The 14,503-nt window shown below is 42.9% G+C and overlaps 1 protein-coding gene across 1 annotated transcript; it reads left to right on the top strand.

The window, feature by feature from the left end:
* Positions 1–4,631: 4,631 nt before the first annotated feature.
* Positions 4,632–13,863, top strand: lhx4 (LIM homeobox 4). The gene is made up of 6 exons (XM_084011351.1): positions 4,632–4,885; positions 8,098–8,269; positions 9,980–10,182; positions 10,741–10,895; positions 11,611–11,782; positions 12,591–13,863. The coding sequence occupies exons 1-6, from the start codon at positions 4,807–4,809 to the stop codon at positions 12,977–12,979; spliced, it is 1,170 nt and encodes a 389-aa protein (XP_083867477.1). The 5' UTR covers positions 4,632–4,806; the 3' UTR covers positions 12,980–13,863.
* The last annotated feature ends 640 nt before the right edge of the window (positions 13,864–14,503 follow it).

Here is a 14,503-nt window from a genome sequence, read left to right as displayed (position 1 = left end):
TTCAGCCTTTTAAAGGCAGGAGTCAAGTAGGGTCAGATCCATCTCATTTTACTGCTGCCTGCGTTCCCTCCCCCCCCCCCTCCCCCCCTTTCACGTGGACGACACACATCTGCTGATCCCCTAAACATCCCGTCTCTCCATCAGGGTGTCGGGATGCTGTTTGCACCGAGGAGAGGCGTCTATGTATCTGTGGGTTTCTCTCTGATCCCGTATAGGTGCGTGTGAAAGGGTGTCTTTTGATTTTAGCAAATGGGAAGTCGTTGCAGTTCCAAGAGTGTCCAAGTGAGGACAGGAGGGGAGGGAGAATCAATACCCTCCCCTCCCCTCCCCTCCCCTCCCAGCAACTACAGCATTCAGGCCTTATAACACTATTTTAATGTCAACACAAATCTGACCTTTGCGTCCTCTGTTGCGTTTGTGTTCTGGGCTCGCCCTTCCTCCTTCAGATTGAATGTAAACGCTTACAGGAAGTGTAGGTAATGAAGTTGGAGGAGGTCCAGCACTTGTTTCCACTCAGCTGACTCCAGCGAGGAGATCAACTTGTCACTTTCAAAGAGAAATCTTCAGCTGTGAAGGGATTTAGTATGTTTTTTGTTAATGGCATTTGTTAGTAAAATATATCTTTATGTAATATTTGTATAAATTAATTTACTTTTATTTCTAACTGAATTATACTCTTGAAATTGAGGTTTCCTTCTCTGACTAGACTGAGCATTTAAAAGGCTGTTTAAATGATCTGAGGTTTGTTTTTGTTTTTGACATAGAGATCATTTTGTTGCACATTCATCAATAACTCACTGTTTCAGGTGCATCCTCCAACACATTTCTCTCATAGTTTCCATTGAGAATTGAGATTAATTGGTTATCTTTCCAGGGTTTCCTGGTGAAGGTCGTGGGGGGGTTTGGGGTCTCAGCATGCAGACAGGGTGACATCTTCAGTCAAAATTACACTGGATAATATGTCTGATTGTGTCTTTGAGATCTTGATTTACTAAACCACCACCAGGCCTAATGATCTAAACAATGATAAGATGTTGACAAGCCTGCAGCCTTAAAACGGATCCCAACACCTCTCTCCCTGGTTAGGTCTCTCATCATCGGCCATGCTCGGCTCGACTCCCGTCCAACGAGCCTATTACCGCCTCGTCTCAGCACGACGGGGTCAGGTTCAATCACGGGAATTAGAAAATATCATTTCTGACGGGAATGGATTTGGTTTGTTCAACCAATCTCGTCTACTAATTACCCAAATGGACAGGAGCTGTCAGGAGACAATAACTATTCCCTAATAGAATTTGCCCCCCAAGTGCAATTTAATTTTCTCCTCGGCGCTCTCTCTGAGGTTTTTCTCCCCGCCGCTTTCCGCCTCTCTTCCCTCCCTCTTGTTCCTCTCCGGAGGTCGGACCGAAAGCTCGGCGACACACGGTGCTCGCTGCCTGCCGTTGTTCGGTCACAGGATGCCGGGGAGAGATGGTGGAGCGACTGGGAGATCCTTCATCCTGCTGAGAAAGAACAAAAACATTCAGCTGCATGGAGGAGAAGAGGAGGAGGAGGAGGAGGAGGAGGAGGAGGAGGAGGAGGAGGAGGAGGGAGGCTGCTGCGGTGATAAGGTAGGTCAGCATCTTGCAACATTTCTCTATTAGGGCTTCTGACCTGAAGGGGAGTCACTGACATCTGATGCATTTTTATTTATTTGTCATGCACACTTCCTCTCATGCTTTTTTGAGATTTTTTGTGTATGATTGTAAAATTTGGGGTTAATATCCAGACAGATTAATGCAGAAATCCTGTATTTATTCGCGTAATAAAGGCATTAAATGTGTGATGTTTTGGCCTGCACGTGACGAACCTGCCTGCTGCAGATATGATATAAATATATATATGTGTGACAGTATGTGACACACACCTGTATTCTAATGCGCCTGCAGAGATGGATGTGTTTCTGTATCTGTCCGCTCAGTGAGATGGATCTGTGAATCTCACATGTCAATGGAGTCGTCCACTGAAATATTAGATCTAATTAGAGGTGGCTGGGTCAACGGTGGTGGCAAAGGAGTCGCCCTCTGCGTAAATTATTGCCTCCTCTACTGCCCCCCCCCCTCTCTTACAGTAGCACCTACATACAAAGATCACTCATCTGAGAAAGTGCAGTATTCTAATCATTCCATCATCATCCCTGCTTTGCTTCTGTTTGAGTGTAAAAGATGAGTTTGTATTCAATGAAATACGATTTATTGACGAGGGCCTCGCGGTAAACAATTCGGCTTCTTTTCTTAATATTATAAATATTTTTTCCCAATTATTTAAACAGGCGCTTCGTATTTTCAGTATCTGTTGTGCAGTATAAATATTTCCTGTAATTCATTTAGTCATTCCCACGTTATGTTTCTTCTTTTTGCCATTTCATTTAACGACGAACAAAAAAAAAACGTAATTTAGTGTCCCACTAAACCAGATGTGCGCTCTCACATCTTTTTTCTCTTTCTGCATTTTGCATCCGTCAATTATTCTAATTGTGTTGCCCTTTGCTGACAGGTTAAGAGCATTTTTATCTGCATTGTTTTTTTTCCCTCCTCCAGGCCAGCTAAAGGGGTCTCGATACCAACAATCAGAGTAATTGAATAGTTGAATAAATTGAATGATCTTGAGGGGAAAAGTGGTATAATGAAAATAAAGTAAGAGCAGATGATTCCTTTGCCACACGTGCAGTCCTCGGATGGATGGATGGATGGATGGATGGATGGATGGATGGATGGATGGGACACCTATAGCCTGAGCGACAGCGGCTTTGAATAGGTCAGATAAAATTCCTGTAACATCCCAGCCTCCTCCTTTTTTTTTTTTTAATCAGCTTGATGTGTGTTTTCATTTTACTAAATTACATTTGCAACATTAACCACACAAGAGAACGGCTTATGGGATTGTTGCTCCCCTCCAGTATATAAAAGGCGTGCGACAATAGAATAATCAGTCCGTAGCTGGAAATATACGGGAAAAGATAGGAAGATAAATCCGCATAATGTAGATTGTTGGAATAGAACGCACGCAAAATCTTAAATGTATTTTCCTAAAGCAGAAAATATGAGTTTCCTACATGACACTTGTTTTTGTATTATTGTATAATTTGTACACACACTTACTGCACGCTGCATATTATCCATTGATGATCAAATTACACAAAAAAACAACATGCCGTGGTGGAAATATTTTTCATAAAACCTAAAAATAATACTTACATTTTCTGAGCATGTTAATCATTATAATTAAATTGCGTTTAATTGATACAATCATAATTGTCCAATATAAATAATAAAAAAAGATCACTATATGAAATCCAAATTAGGATTAAATTGAATAAATGTTAAATAACGTGAACTTAATTTCTTGTTCCAAACCAACTCAGTGGACGGCGTGTATCCAGATGTGTGTGGGCAGATGTGGCGTGGACGCGCACGTTCACCTGCAGGAAGTCTGGACTCTCCGTTGATGGAAAACAACCTGCGTTGGGTTTTTTTTTTTTGGTGGGGGGGGGGGGGGGGGGGGAGAGAGAAAGCGCCACTGTGTGCTTTTCTTTCCTGCTCTTGAGGTAAATTGGAAGCGAAGATTGAGTTCATCTAGCTTGAACTAGCAGCCCTCCGCGGGGAATATCTTATCCGGGAGAGCCGTCTCAGACGAGAGGCTTTCAAATGAACAGTGTCAGGAGGACTGCGCCCAGACTCCTAATCCCACCTGTCACTGAGGGACATCCGGCTGCATGCATGGCGCATGGCGCGCGCGGGCCGAGGAGAGTCCAGCTCGCGCAGGTGAAGGTGTGCTGTGGATTTGACTCAGACACGTGTCCAATAACAACATTCTGTGGCGTGACATCTTGGCATCTTCTCACTGTGAAAAGACATTTAAACTGAAGCTCTGGTTGAGGGGAACTATAACATAATTGCTTTTTACTTTATTATGACGTATATGCATGCATATTTTATATTTACAACCACGTGCATATTTAAGCCTGGATCTGAGCTTAATGCATCAGCAAGTATCACCGTCCTGCTTGCTGAGAAAACTTGATCCTTGCAGAATCTGCATGTTGAAGATATTTGAACTCTATCTGGAGCAGTGGAACCTGCAAAGACATCATTCCCTTCCTAAATTGTCTTATTATCAGCCCCCCTCACAATAAAAGTGAACTATTCGTCATTCTCCTGGCTGCATGATATGGCTGCTATACGACGTATATCTCAGTGACTGTTCCTCCACCTCGCCAGAAGGAGCCCAGCTGGCCCGGGGCCCCTCCAGGAGCCACTGCAGTGAGCTATTTATGGTCTCCACAGGCACAAGGTCCCGCCTCTCCGGAGACATTTTCATAGACCACGTTAGACGCCTCCTCTCCTCCTCTCCTCCTCTCCTTTCTCCTCCTCCGCTCGTACACCTATGGAGGATGCTTTCCGCCCCCGGGGGCCTCCTCTTCCTGCGCTGCGATTGGCCCCCGGCGAGCCTCTGCCGCGGTGACGTCAGACCCCGCCGCCCCTGCAGCGCTGAATGGACCGAGCAGCCTGTCTGATTCACTCCAAAACAGCTCGGCACGGCACGGCACGGACATCATCCCGGGAATAAAACAAAAATATATATTAAAAAAAAAAGGGATAGAGGCTCGACGGGACGGCGAGGAGAGCTCAGCGCGCAGAGAGGAGAGGAGAGAGGCCTCAACATCAGCACCATCATACTTTTTTTTTCTCCAGAAGGCAGGACGGGGAGTGCGCCCACCGTGTTGCGGGTGTATGTGCGTGCGTTTGTCTCCCGGTTTGGATCACGATGATGCAAAGTGCGGCGGTCCTACCGACAGAGAGTCCTGTAAAGAGTTTACCGGAGATTCTCGGAGTGCCACTGCAACGTAAGACATTTTTTTAAAAATTTTTTACCATCCTTTTTTTGTTGTTATTGCTCGATGAGGCTGGAAACCGGTTGAGTGCAAGATGTGCTGCGGGGTTTTGCTGTCGAGGAGAGGGGGGTTTAGTTCGAGCAACTCGGCCGAGGATGAGGAGAGGAGGCTATCCGTCTTAGATGGTCACGTACAGGCCAGTGATGTGTCACGCTGCTTATATTTCAACGAGCATAGACGTCTTAAATAATACTAATTATTGGCCTCAATGCCAAGCAATGACCATCCCGCACGTCCAGTTAATCTCCACAGCCTCATAGGATGTGCAGAGGATAGCACTCTGGTTATTCGTCCCATCATTAGAACAAAAAAAAAATATTATTTGAAAGGAACAATATCTCATTTTGCAGTTTGGCTCCGAAACTTTGCTGCATCCTCGTCAGGTTGTTGCCTTCATGGCAGCTGTTAATTTGTAAACGAGCCTGCACGGTCAAGAGATCAGACGCAGTTGTCATCACCCATCAGACAAACACACGCTGACTTTGATCGACACCCATTACAGTCAAATAATGCACTTTATTCTCGCGTTTTTAGCTCTGAAGAAAGGCCTTGATATCAGCTTTAAAAAGGCTGTTTTCAGACCGTGGTGTTGTAGTTCGTCTGTGTCGTTATTTACTTAAAAGACACACATATTTATCAGTTATTTTTCAGCATCTTGTTGGATTTTCTATCTTCCAGCATCATAGGCGAGAAGAAGCTTACATCTGTTCTCCCCGGCGTGTTAATCTGTCCCTGGCTCTTTATAATCTGATCGTGCAATCAAGATAGAAGTGCAATGGGATACATCTCTGCTCTGACCTAATTATTTGCAGGCGAGTTTGTCAAATGTACAGATGGACCTATAATAGGCTACCCCCAGAATAAAATAAAATAGATCATACAGTGAGATAATGGCTGATAATACAACATTTGCTCAAAATTTGTTCCTTTTATAGCGAACATTTAACATAATTTCACACACTTGGCTTCCAAAATAACAACAAAAAAAAAACCTTAACAAAATAATATAATTTTCTTTGGACCATATTGTTGTCTCTTGTTTTGTGTAAACAAACACAAATAATAACTATAACTGGTGTCGTGGTAGAGCCCCTCGCAGCCTGCTCAGATAAGTATTTAAAACCTAACCAAAGGAAAAATAGACTATATGTGGTCGGCTTATGCTCTTTAATTTTATAAATAAAGGCAGATTAAAAGATTGGATAAATATCCTGCTACTCAGCCTCCTGTGGTAGGATGCATGCTGGATTTAAATCTGGATTATTCCAGGAATAAAAGCCACAGAGAATTTATCTAAACGTTTATTTTATATCATGTACAGAGTGCTCTGCTGGCTAAAGGCAATTACACCCAAACCTTAACCTGCAGACTATTAGTCAGGGACATTTATTTCACGTTTAATTACCACAAATAATTTCACAATTGAAAGTATATATCTACATATCTATAACTAAATAGGCTATATATTTTTTATACATCCTATTCAAGCAGATTAATCTGTGTTTCACTTCCTGAGACGACAGAGGTGATGAGGCTGAATTGTAGAGTGAATTGAAAGAGTGGAGAGTGGTGGTAACAGATACAGAGATATGAAGACCTCCTGAATACATGAGGTGAACCCTCTCTCTCTCTCTCTCTCTCCCTCACACACACACACACACACACACACACACACACACACACACACACACACACACACACACTGAAGCTGGACGGTGGACCCTCTGTCGTTGCCAAGATTGTGCTGCTTTCCTTTCAGCACCACTTCTCTCGGTCCCGCTGAGCTCCATCCTCCCACCACTTATCTCCAGACATTTAAAACGCCTTTAATTTCTCCTCATATTAAAAAAAAAAAAGAATTCAGGTGCAATTCTTCCTAAATCATTTCTTCTGTCATGCCTCTCCATGCCGAGGTGAAACAAAGCCAGCCTATGATCCTGCAGGAATGTGTGTATTGTGTGCATCGCGTTCTTTTGGTGGTTTTGCATATATATCGGCTTATATTCATATACATTTAATTATCTTAAACATGTAATTATCTAACAGACTAACCGTTATTCGGCGATGTTTCGTCGGTCTGCCGCAGCTCGTGTTGCTGCTGTGTGTGTGGTTGATACTCGTTGGCTCGGTTCATTTCTCCTCGATATTGATTTTTCATTATCGGATATCATGTGGATGTTTGGACTGAAGTGAAACCGCGAAAAATAAATTCAACTGCACTGCTATTTATTTACAGAAATGAATAAAGAAGATTAAATGTTGGGTTTTAGAGGAAGGGACGTGGCTCCCTTTTCACAATATAAATCACGAATTTGAATTTGAATTTGATTCTCTGTTAAATAAAAACGGAAATGCATCGTTTAATTGCGATTAAAGACAGACATTTAGTGTCTATAAAATGCACCATGTTCCCATACAGCGTTTCTAAATAATGGTATATTGTTGTTTATCAAATGTCAAACTTTGGGAGGAATTTTGCGTTTTGTTATCGGATAAACATTTGACTGCCAGTGATTCGTGAATGCAAGTAGATCATCGATGTCTGCAGAATTAGGTGGTGACCTGTTTATTGTACATGTGGTTCATTGCTGCTGACTGCACTTGTGTTTTTACAAAAAAAAAAAAAAAAAAAAAAAAAGATTTGCCACCAGAGAGCTGATCAGGCTTCGGTGGAAAAGAATCGGTTAACAAAATTATAAAATCTATATGATGTCTCCACTGGGAAACAGTTCAGAGTTCAGCACCTTGGACAGTGACGGACACGTCACGCGCCTCAAATACAAGTAGACTGCCAATTGATTTAATTTTAAATTTTTTGAATATGACTTCCTATATTATTATTTTGTGAGGCCTAACAAAGATTATAAAAATAAGAACAATCAAATTCATAACACAAAAACGATGAAAAACAAGCAATGAGGGAGGGGAATAAGAAATAATCACTTTAAAATATAATTAAATTACCAATTAAATTGGTAAAAAAATACACCCTGAATCTTTGAATAAAAAATGAATATAATATAATTATCATAATAATAAATATACATTTTGCTGTTCAACACTGGTAGCCTACATGACGATGCGTGTTGCATGTTTTTGTGTGTGTATATGAGGAGGTCGCCTACCTGTCTCACTGTTGGACCGCCTGTCTCCCCCCCCCGCAGAGATCCCTCAGTGCGCCGGCTGCAGTCAACACATCCTGGACAAGTTCATCCTGAAGGTGCTGGACAGACACTGGCACTCCAAGTGCCTCAAGTGCGCCGACTGTCAGACTCCGCTGGCGGACAAATGTTTCTCCCGGGCGGGAAGCGTCTACTGCAAGGAGGACTTCTTCAAGTAAGTCTCTTATTTATGTCGTAGATACCTAAAAAAACGAAACAAGCTAGCGCTAGCTTAATGCTGCACCCATTAAGATACCATTTTTGTTCATTTTTATTGTTATTATTATTTTTAATAACTATTCAGATGAAATGTGCCTGCTTTGAGCGGAAATAAGTCTTAGAATAATTTGTCTTTATTTAATATTTACAAAACCCACTGGTTATAACCCGCGGATATTATAGCTGGTAAAAAAAAATAATGCTAGCAACATTAGCTTATTTAACGTTAGCCTAGCATTTCGAAGTTGCTATTAGCTTATTAGCATAAACCCAGGGTATCTCTTTTATGTTGTTTCTTTAATTTTCTTTTTGGAAAGGCTTGCTTATTATAATGAAAGAAGATAACAGTTGTACAGGTTTTAAAAAAATATGTATTTATTTATATATATTTTATTTATGAGCCAAACATCCACAGGGAGAGCTAGTAAATGTATACTATTTTGATGAATAATTATTGTTGTGTAGGTTGAATTGATAATTATTTGTTTTATCTGATTGTTAATATGATTTTATATTAAACATCTATCAATTAATTGATGCCATTATTCAGATCGAGGCACCATGTATTTGTTGATTATTTCAGAGTAGTGCCAGAGTAGTTTCAAGTAGTGCCGATGGTATCAATGATAATTTCATAATATTCCAGCATAATTGGAGTTTTGGCTGCTGACAAAATGATGAGGGAGCATCATTTCAAAACAAGAGCTCAAAAACTTCCTTTCTTTTCCCCCCATCTTTCTGTCTTTCCCGCTTTCTCTCAAACTATTCGATTTCCGAGGCATTACAGAAGAAAATTGAGTTTGTCTTTTATCGAAAACAGGATCAGCAGATCGGAGCTAAATCACGTTTGAAAGGTTTTAATGCTCAAAGCTTGAATGAGACCTAAAGAGCTCTGGAGTCTTCACTGAGCGCTAACAGTGTTAGCCGATCCCTGGGGAACAGCAGGGGGACGCTTGCTTGTTCTGTGCTGCGGCGAGGAACACGTGTGTGTGTGTGTGTGTGACTGCAGAACACACACATGCATCAACACGGAAACACACACACGTGTAGACACACGGGTTCACTGTGGTGTATGCTTCCTGGTAGTGATTTGGATGCTTCACCTTGCTCTTTTTTTATCTCCGTGGGTTGCCTGTGTGATATAAAGCCTCTCCTGAGTCAGTGTTTTATTGGTTCTCCTCAGGGTGTGTTTACCGTGGGCACCCCTCCCCCTCCCCCTCCTCCTCCTCCTTCTCTTTTTCCGTCTTCCTCCTCCTCTTCCTCCACTTCCTCCTCCTTAGCTCTCAGTACTTCATCTGCAAACACATAAACATGCAAACACACACACACATACAGGCGTGCACACACCACACAGTGCATTGATCCTCTCCATCCATCAACCTGTGGACAGGTCTATCGTTAACAGAAATGCATTCCAGTGCTGATTTTTCCTCTGCAACAGCTGGAGCTTCTATTAATCCAGACACGGTGCCATCAATCTCGGCTGCAGCTGAAGAAATATCTGTCTGGCATGTGAAATTTTAATCTCGGTTGGTCTCGCTATCTCCACCAGCCTGTAAAGTGGGCATAAAAACAGGAGACGGATGTCAGTCTACCCTGCTGGTGTTCTGCATCACTTGTTCTAATAGCAGCTCTCCATGTGTTTTTTTTTTTTTTTTCCCTGTAGGCGTTTTGGAACAAAATGCGCATCATGCCAACAGGGGATCCCTCCGACGCAGGTTGTGCGAAAGGCGCAGGACTTTGTGTATCACTTGCACTGCTTCGCCTGCATCATGTGCAGCCGACAGCTGGCCACCGGGGATGAGTTCTACCTCATGGAGGACGGGAGGCTGGTGTGCAAGGTGGATTATGAGACGGCGAAACAAAACGGTAGGTCTGCAACCGTCCAAAATATTCAGTGACAAATGAGCTTATACTCAATTTAAATTTAAAGGGAAAATACAGGTTGAAACTTTCTTTAAAATCATGACATCCATGCAGTCAGACACAGCCTGCGTGATTCACTGTGGCATGACTTACATCAGAATCACAGCAGAGGATGTGACAGCTGGACACTGTGTAATGCAGTGAAACGACTACTGACTGTGGATCTATGTTGTTTGTCGTCTGGGTGTGGATGCTGTCTCCCTGCCTCCCTCTCTTCTGAGATCTCTATGCATCGCTGATTGATTATGTAAAGTGAAGCGACGCTCTTATATGGTGTGACTCCAATAACTCCATTCCTCTGGCACTCCGGGCGGTGCAGATTTATGTCCTGTGCTGTGCGAGTGGGACGGATGCGCAAGGACAATAATACACTTCCATACATGACCATTCACTTCATTTAACACGCATACGCTCCCACGCAAAGGCCGAGGGGCCACCGACTGTTAAGGCAACGTGACAAATGTAAGAAGGAGTCACTCACACTTGTAATGACGTTTTCAGATGATTCAGAGGCGGGGACCAAGCGACCGAGGACCACCATCACAGCCAAGCAGCTAGAAACTCTCAAAAGTGCCTACAAAAACTCGCCAAAGCCGGCACGCCACGTCAGAGAGCAGCTGTCCTCGGAGACGGGGCTGGACATGAGAGTCGTGCAGGTAAGGTTTATTTGTTTCTCATTCCTATTATAGGTCTCCATAGTGCTGCAAAACAATCTTTGTTATCTCCAATCTGTTCAAAATGCAGCAAAAAGGCAAAAAACAACATTACCTCATCCTGATTCGAGCACATTTAAATGAGCAAAGATTAATAATTAAGCTTTATCACAAATACGACAGGTTTACAAGCCGAGAATTAACTAATGTTTGTTTTAAAATACAGATTATTTTAACCAAGCACATATAATATCAGACTTTGGAGGTAGAAATATTTTAATTTAAATATGATACAAAGATGATGTAAACACATAACTCCTTAAAGACTATATAAAACTTTATTAATTTATTTGGTTCAATGTAAGGACTTTAATATTTTTTTCTTGAATATTTAATTGTGAATATTTTTTTTCATTTATGTTTATGATCATCATAGTTTAGACTAAGATGGTCATGTATTCTACCATGCATGTGTACCAATGCGTTCACGACTATTGTGTTAATCAAAATTGACATTTGACATGCAATGAAAACATTAATAATGTCCGATTAAACCGGGAAAAATATTTATGACGATCGAATAATGATATATATATATATATATATATATATATATATATATATATATATATAGGCCTATATATATAATATCAGAATGATGAATTAAAGTTATCAGTTATTATTTCCACGCACTGATAATTGTTATTATTTCCACCAGGTGTGGTTTCAGAACCGGCGAGCAAAGGAAAAGCGTCTGAAGAAAGACGCAGGTCGACATCGCTGGACTCAGTTTTATAAAAGTGTCAAACGCAACCGGGGAGGAACTAAAGTGGAGAAGGAGAGCTCGGCCGATGACGCGGGACTCAGTGACAGCGAACTGAGCTTCAGAGGTACGTAATGCGTGGGGACGTTCAACTGGGTCCATTCCTATTATTATTAATAAAGAGATTCTTGAAAGGGACTTGTCAGGCATGCCGTTGGGCTAATGGGATTAATGGAGCCTAAAAGCTGCTAAACGATATGCTGCAGCGGCTATTGAATGTGTCTTTGAGGCAATTACTTTGTTTTTCTTCTTCTACTCGTTCAATGCACGGTGTCAGGAAAAATCAGAAAACAGCATCCTCATTTCACATTCCACTCACACACCTCCCCATGGCTGATGACGCATCCTCCCGCCTCCGTTTGTCGCCATGATGGAGCTTATTGGAAAAAGAGAGAGGCTCCTTAGTGGGAAGACATTCCAGACATCCATGCGTTATTTAATGTTCACAAAACCCCGTTTTGGGTCGTCATAAAAGTCCTCAAGCCACTTTTTTAAAAGAAGGCCATTTTTATGAGAAATGAAAACATGGTGACAGAAACTCTATAAAGCATGTGAGGCTTTTAGTCAATTAGAGAAAAAGTGCTCCGGGGCATTGTTGTTATTGGAGCCACTTAGGGGAGAGATCGAGAGGGAAACAAATATTTTGTGCTGCAGTGATTACACACATACAGACCTCCTTGGTTGGAGAAGAAAGTGAAGCACATCCTTCCCTCGCTGTACCTGTGAAATCCACATAATGTCACACAATAAATCTCACTCATAAAAGCACTTAACCGTATTGAAATATAACAACTATATAATGCTCTTGCAGTCGACAGCGCTGTTGATGTGTCAGAGTTTTTACACCTCCTCACGCTAAGTGATCTCCTCCACAGACGACCAGGTCCTGTCAGATCTCGGCCACACCAACGGGCTTTACGGGAGCGTCGGCGACGTGACCGGCGGCGCGGTGCTGAACGGCAGCTTCTCGGTGGACGCGGCGGGACAACCCTACCACGACATCCGGGCAGGAAGCCCCTACGGTCTCCCTCAGTCGCCCTCCTCCATCACCTCTCTGCCCGGCCACACCCCTCTACTCAACAACCTGGGCTTCAGCATGGACAGTCTGGTGGTGCAGGGCGGGCCAGGCGGCGTGGGACAGGCTCTGAGGGCCATGGCAGGGGGCCCGACCTCAGACCTCTCCACGGGAAGCAGTACAGGATACCCCGACTTCCCCACCAGCCCCGCCTCATGGCTGGACGAGATGGACCATTCCCAATTTTGAGTCTCGAAACACGGCGGATGATCGCTGTGGGGATACGGCAAAAAACAGACTAGCGAGGCTTTTTACATTTCTTTCTATCGCCCTCCAAGACTGGTATGTTTTGTGATTTTGGGTGAAGAGGAGAAGAAAGAGAAGACTCTCGGCCCCTCAGCAGTCGGCGAGGTGAGGCAGAAACAGTGACGAGCGACGCCACACCGCTGAATGTTCAATCTCAACACTGTATCATACAGTCTTTTGGTATCACGTGATTTTATTTTGTTCTTTCACTCTGTGAATGAGACTGGATTACGTTGGATTAATGCTCACAGCGGAGGTATTATCGTCCCCCGAAATAAACCACCCCCTGTCTAACAGCTACAACAATAGGGCTACAATCTCGATCAAAGTCCCTATGAGACCCAGGAGGCACCTGCATGCTTCTGACTAACACTGAGTAGGACTGCTGTCTGGCCATATCAAAGCCTTTTACATTGGCAATGCACTTTACTCTCCTCTTCTTTTTTTACACATGGACAGGAATGCAGCGAGAGGAAGAGAGGACAAGAGGAGAGACATATGCACAAGGCAAAAACACAGTGTTTCATTGGGAGAGAAATTTACAAGAACAGTGGCACAAGTGTGAATTTTGAACCATGCTGATGTTTTTTAATGTATTGCTGAAGCTTACGAGTTATTAGCAAAGTAGATGGCCGTTGGTCTGTCCGTCCGTCCCGTCCGTCCCGTCCGTCCGTAGAAACCCGATGTCTCCTCTGTTTGAATGAGGGCGAACACCGTTTGCTACACAGCAGGTCTCTCTTCTATATTTATAGCTGCTTGACTTGTTCTCGTCTGTGTAAAAAAGATGTCCGTCAGTATTAAATGATCTGTTTCCAGACGCGCCAGGCATTGAACACAAGAAGTGTGGGTTTGTTTTTTGGAGAAACTCCTGTTTCAGTAATATATCACACATCTAAATTATTATTATTTAAGACGTCAGAGAAGCAGACGTTGATTTATAAGACATGCGGATTCCTTTGCTGACGTTATTTAAGCAAATTAAATGGTGAAGCGAAGACAAACATTTGACAAGTATTAGCCGGAACACAGATAAAGAAAGGTCCCTTTGTGTCGGCTCTTCTCTTTCCTCCGTCTGATCCAGGCTTCTCTTGGTAATCTACTCAGTCCAGCAGAGCTCTGGCTTTGCCTGCTATCAACCTATTTACTGACCCCAGATGTGTTGTCAATCTGTTCTCCCTCTGCCTGACCTCCATGTTACAGGGATTACCACAGAGCCCCCCACTATCAGGGCTGTTACCCTGCTATCGCTTCAGTGCTGGCACGACTCGCTGGGCAGATACGTTTCTTACAGTTCAGGCCACATCAGCCGACCGAGACGGGAGATTTAACACAAGTTTCTGATTCTCTTGAAATGCAAACTCTCTTCTACTAGTTTCATTTGACCTGTTGAGCATGTCTAAACCAACAGATCATTTGATCTGAACGGATGTTTGCTTAAAAACATTCTGTTTTGTCAACGGAAGAAAA

This window comes from Eutrigla gurnardus (genome assembly GCF_963514095.1).
Source record: "Eutrigla gurnardus genome assembly, chromosome: 6".
NCBI lineage: Eukaryota > Metazoa > Chordata > Actinopteri > Perciformes > Triglidae > Eutrigla > Eutrigla gurnardus.
The sequence above is the reverse complement of the archived record's forward strand: the minus strand, read 5'-3'. Positions and strand labels throughout refer to the sequence as shown.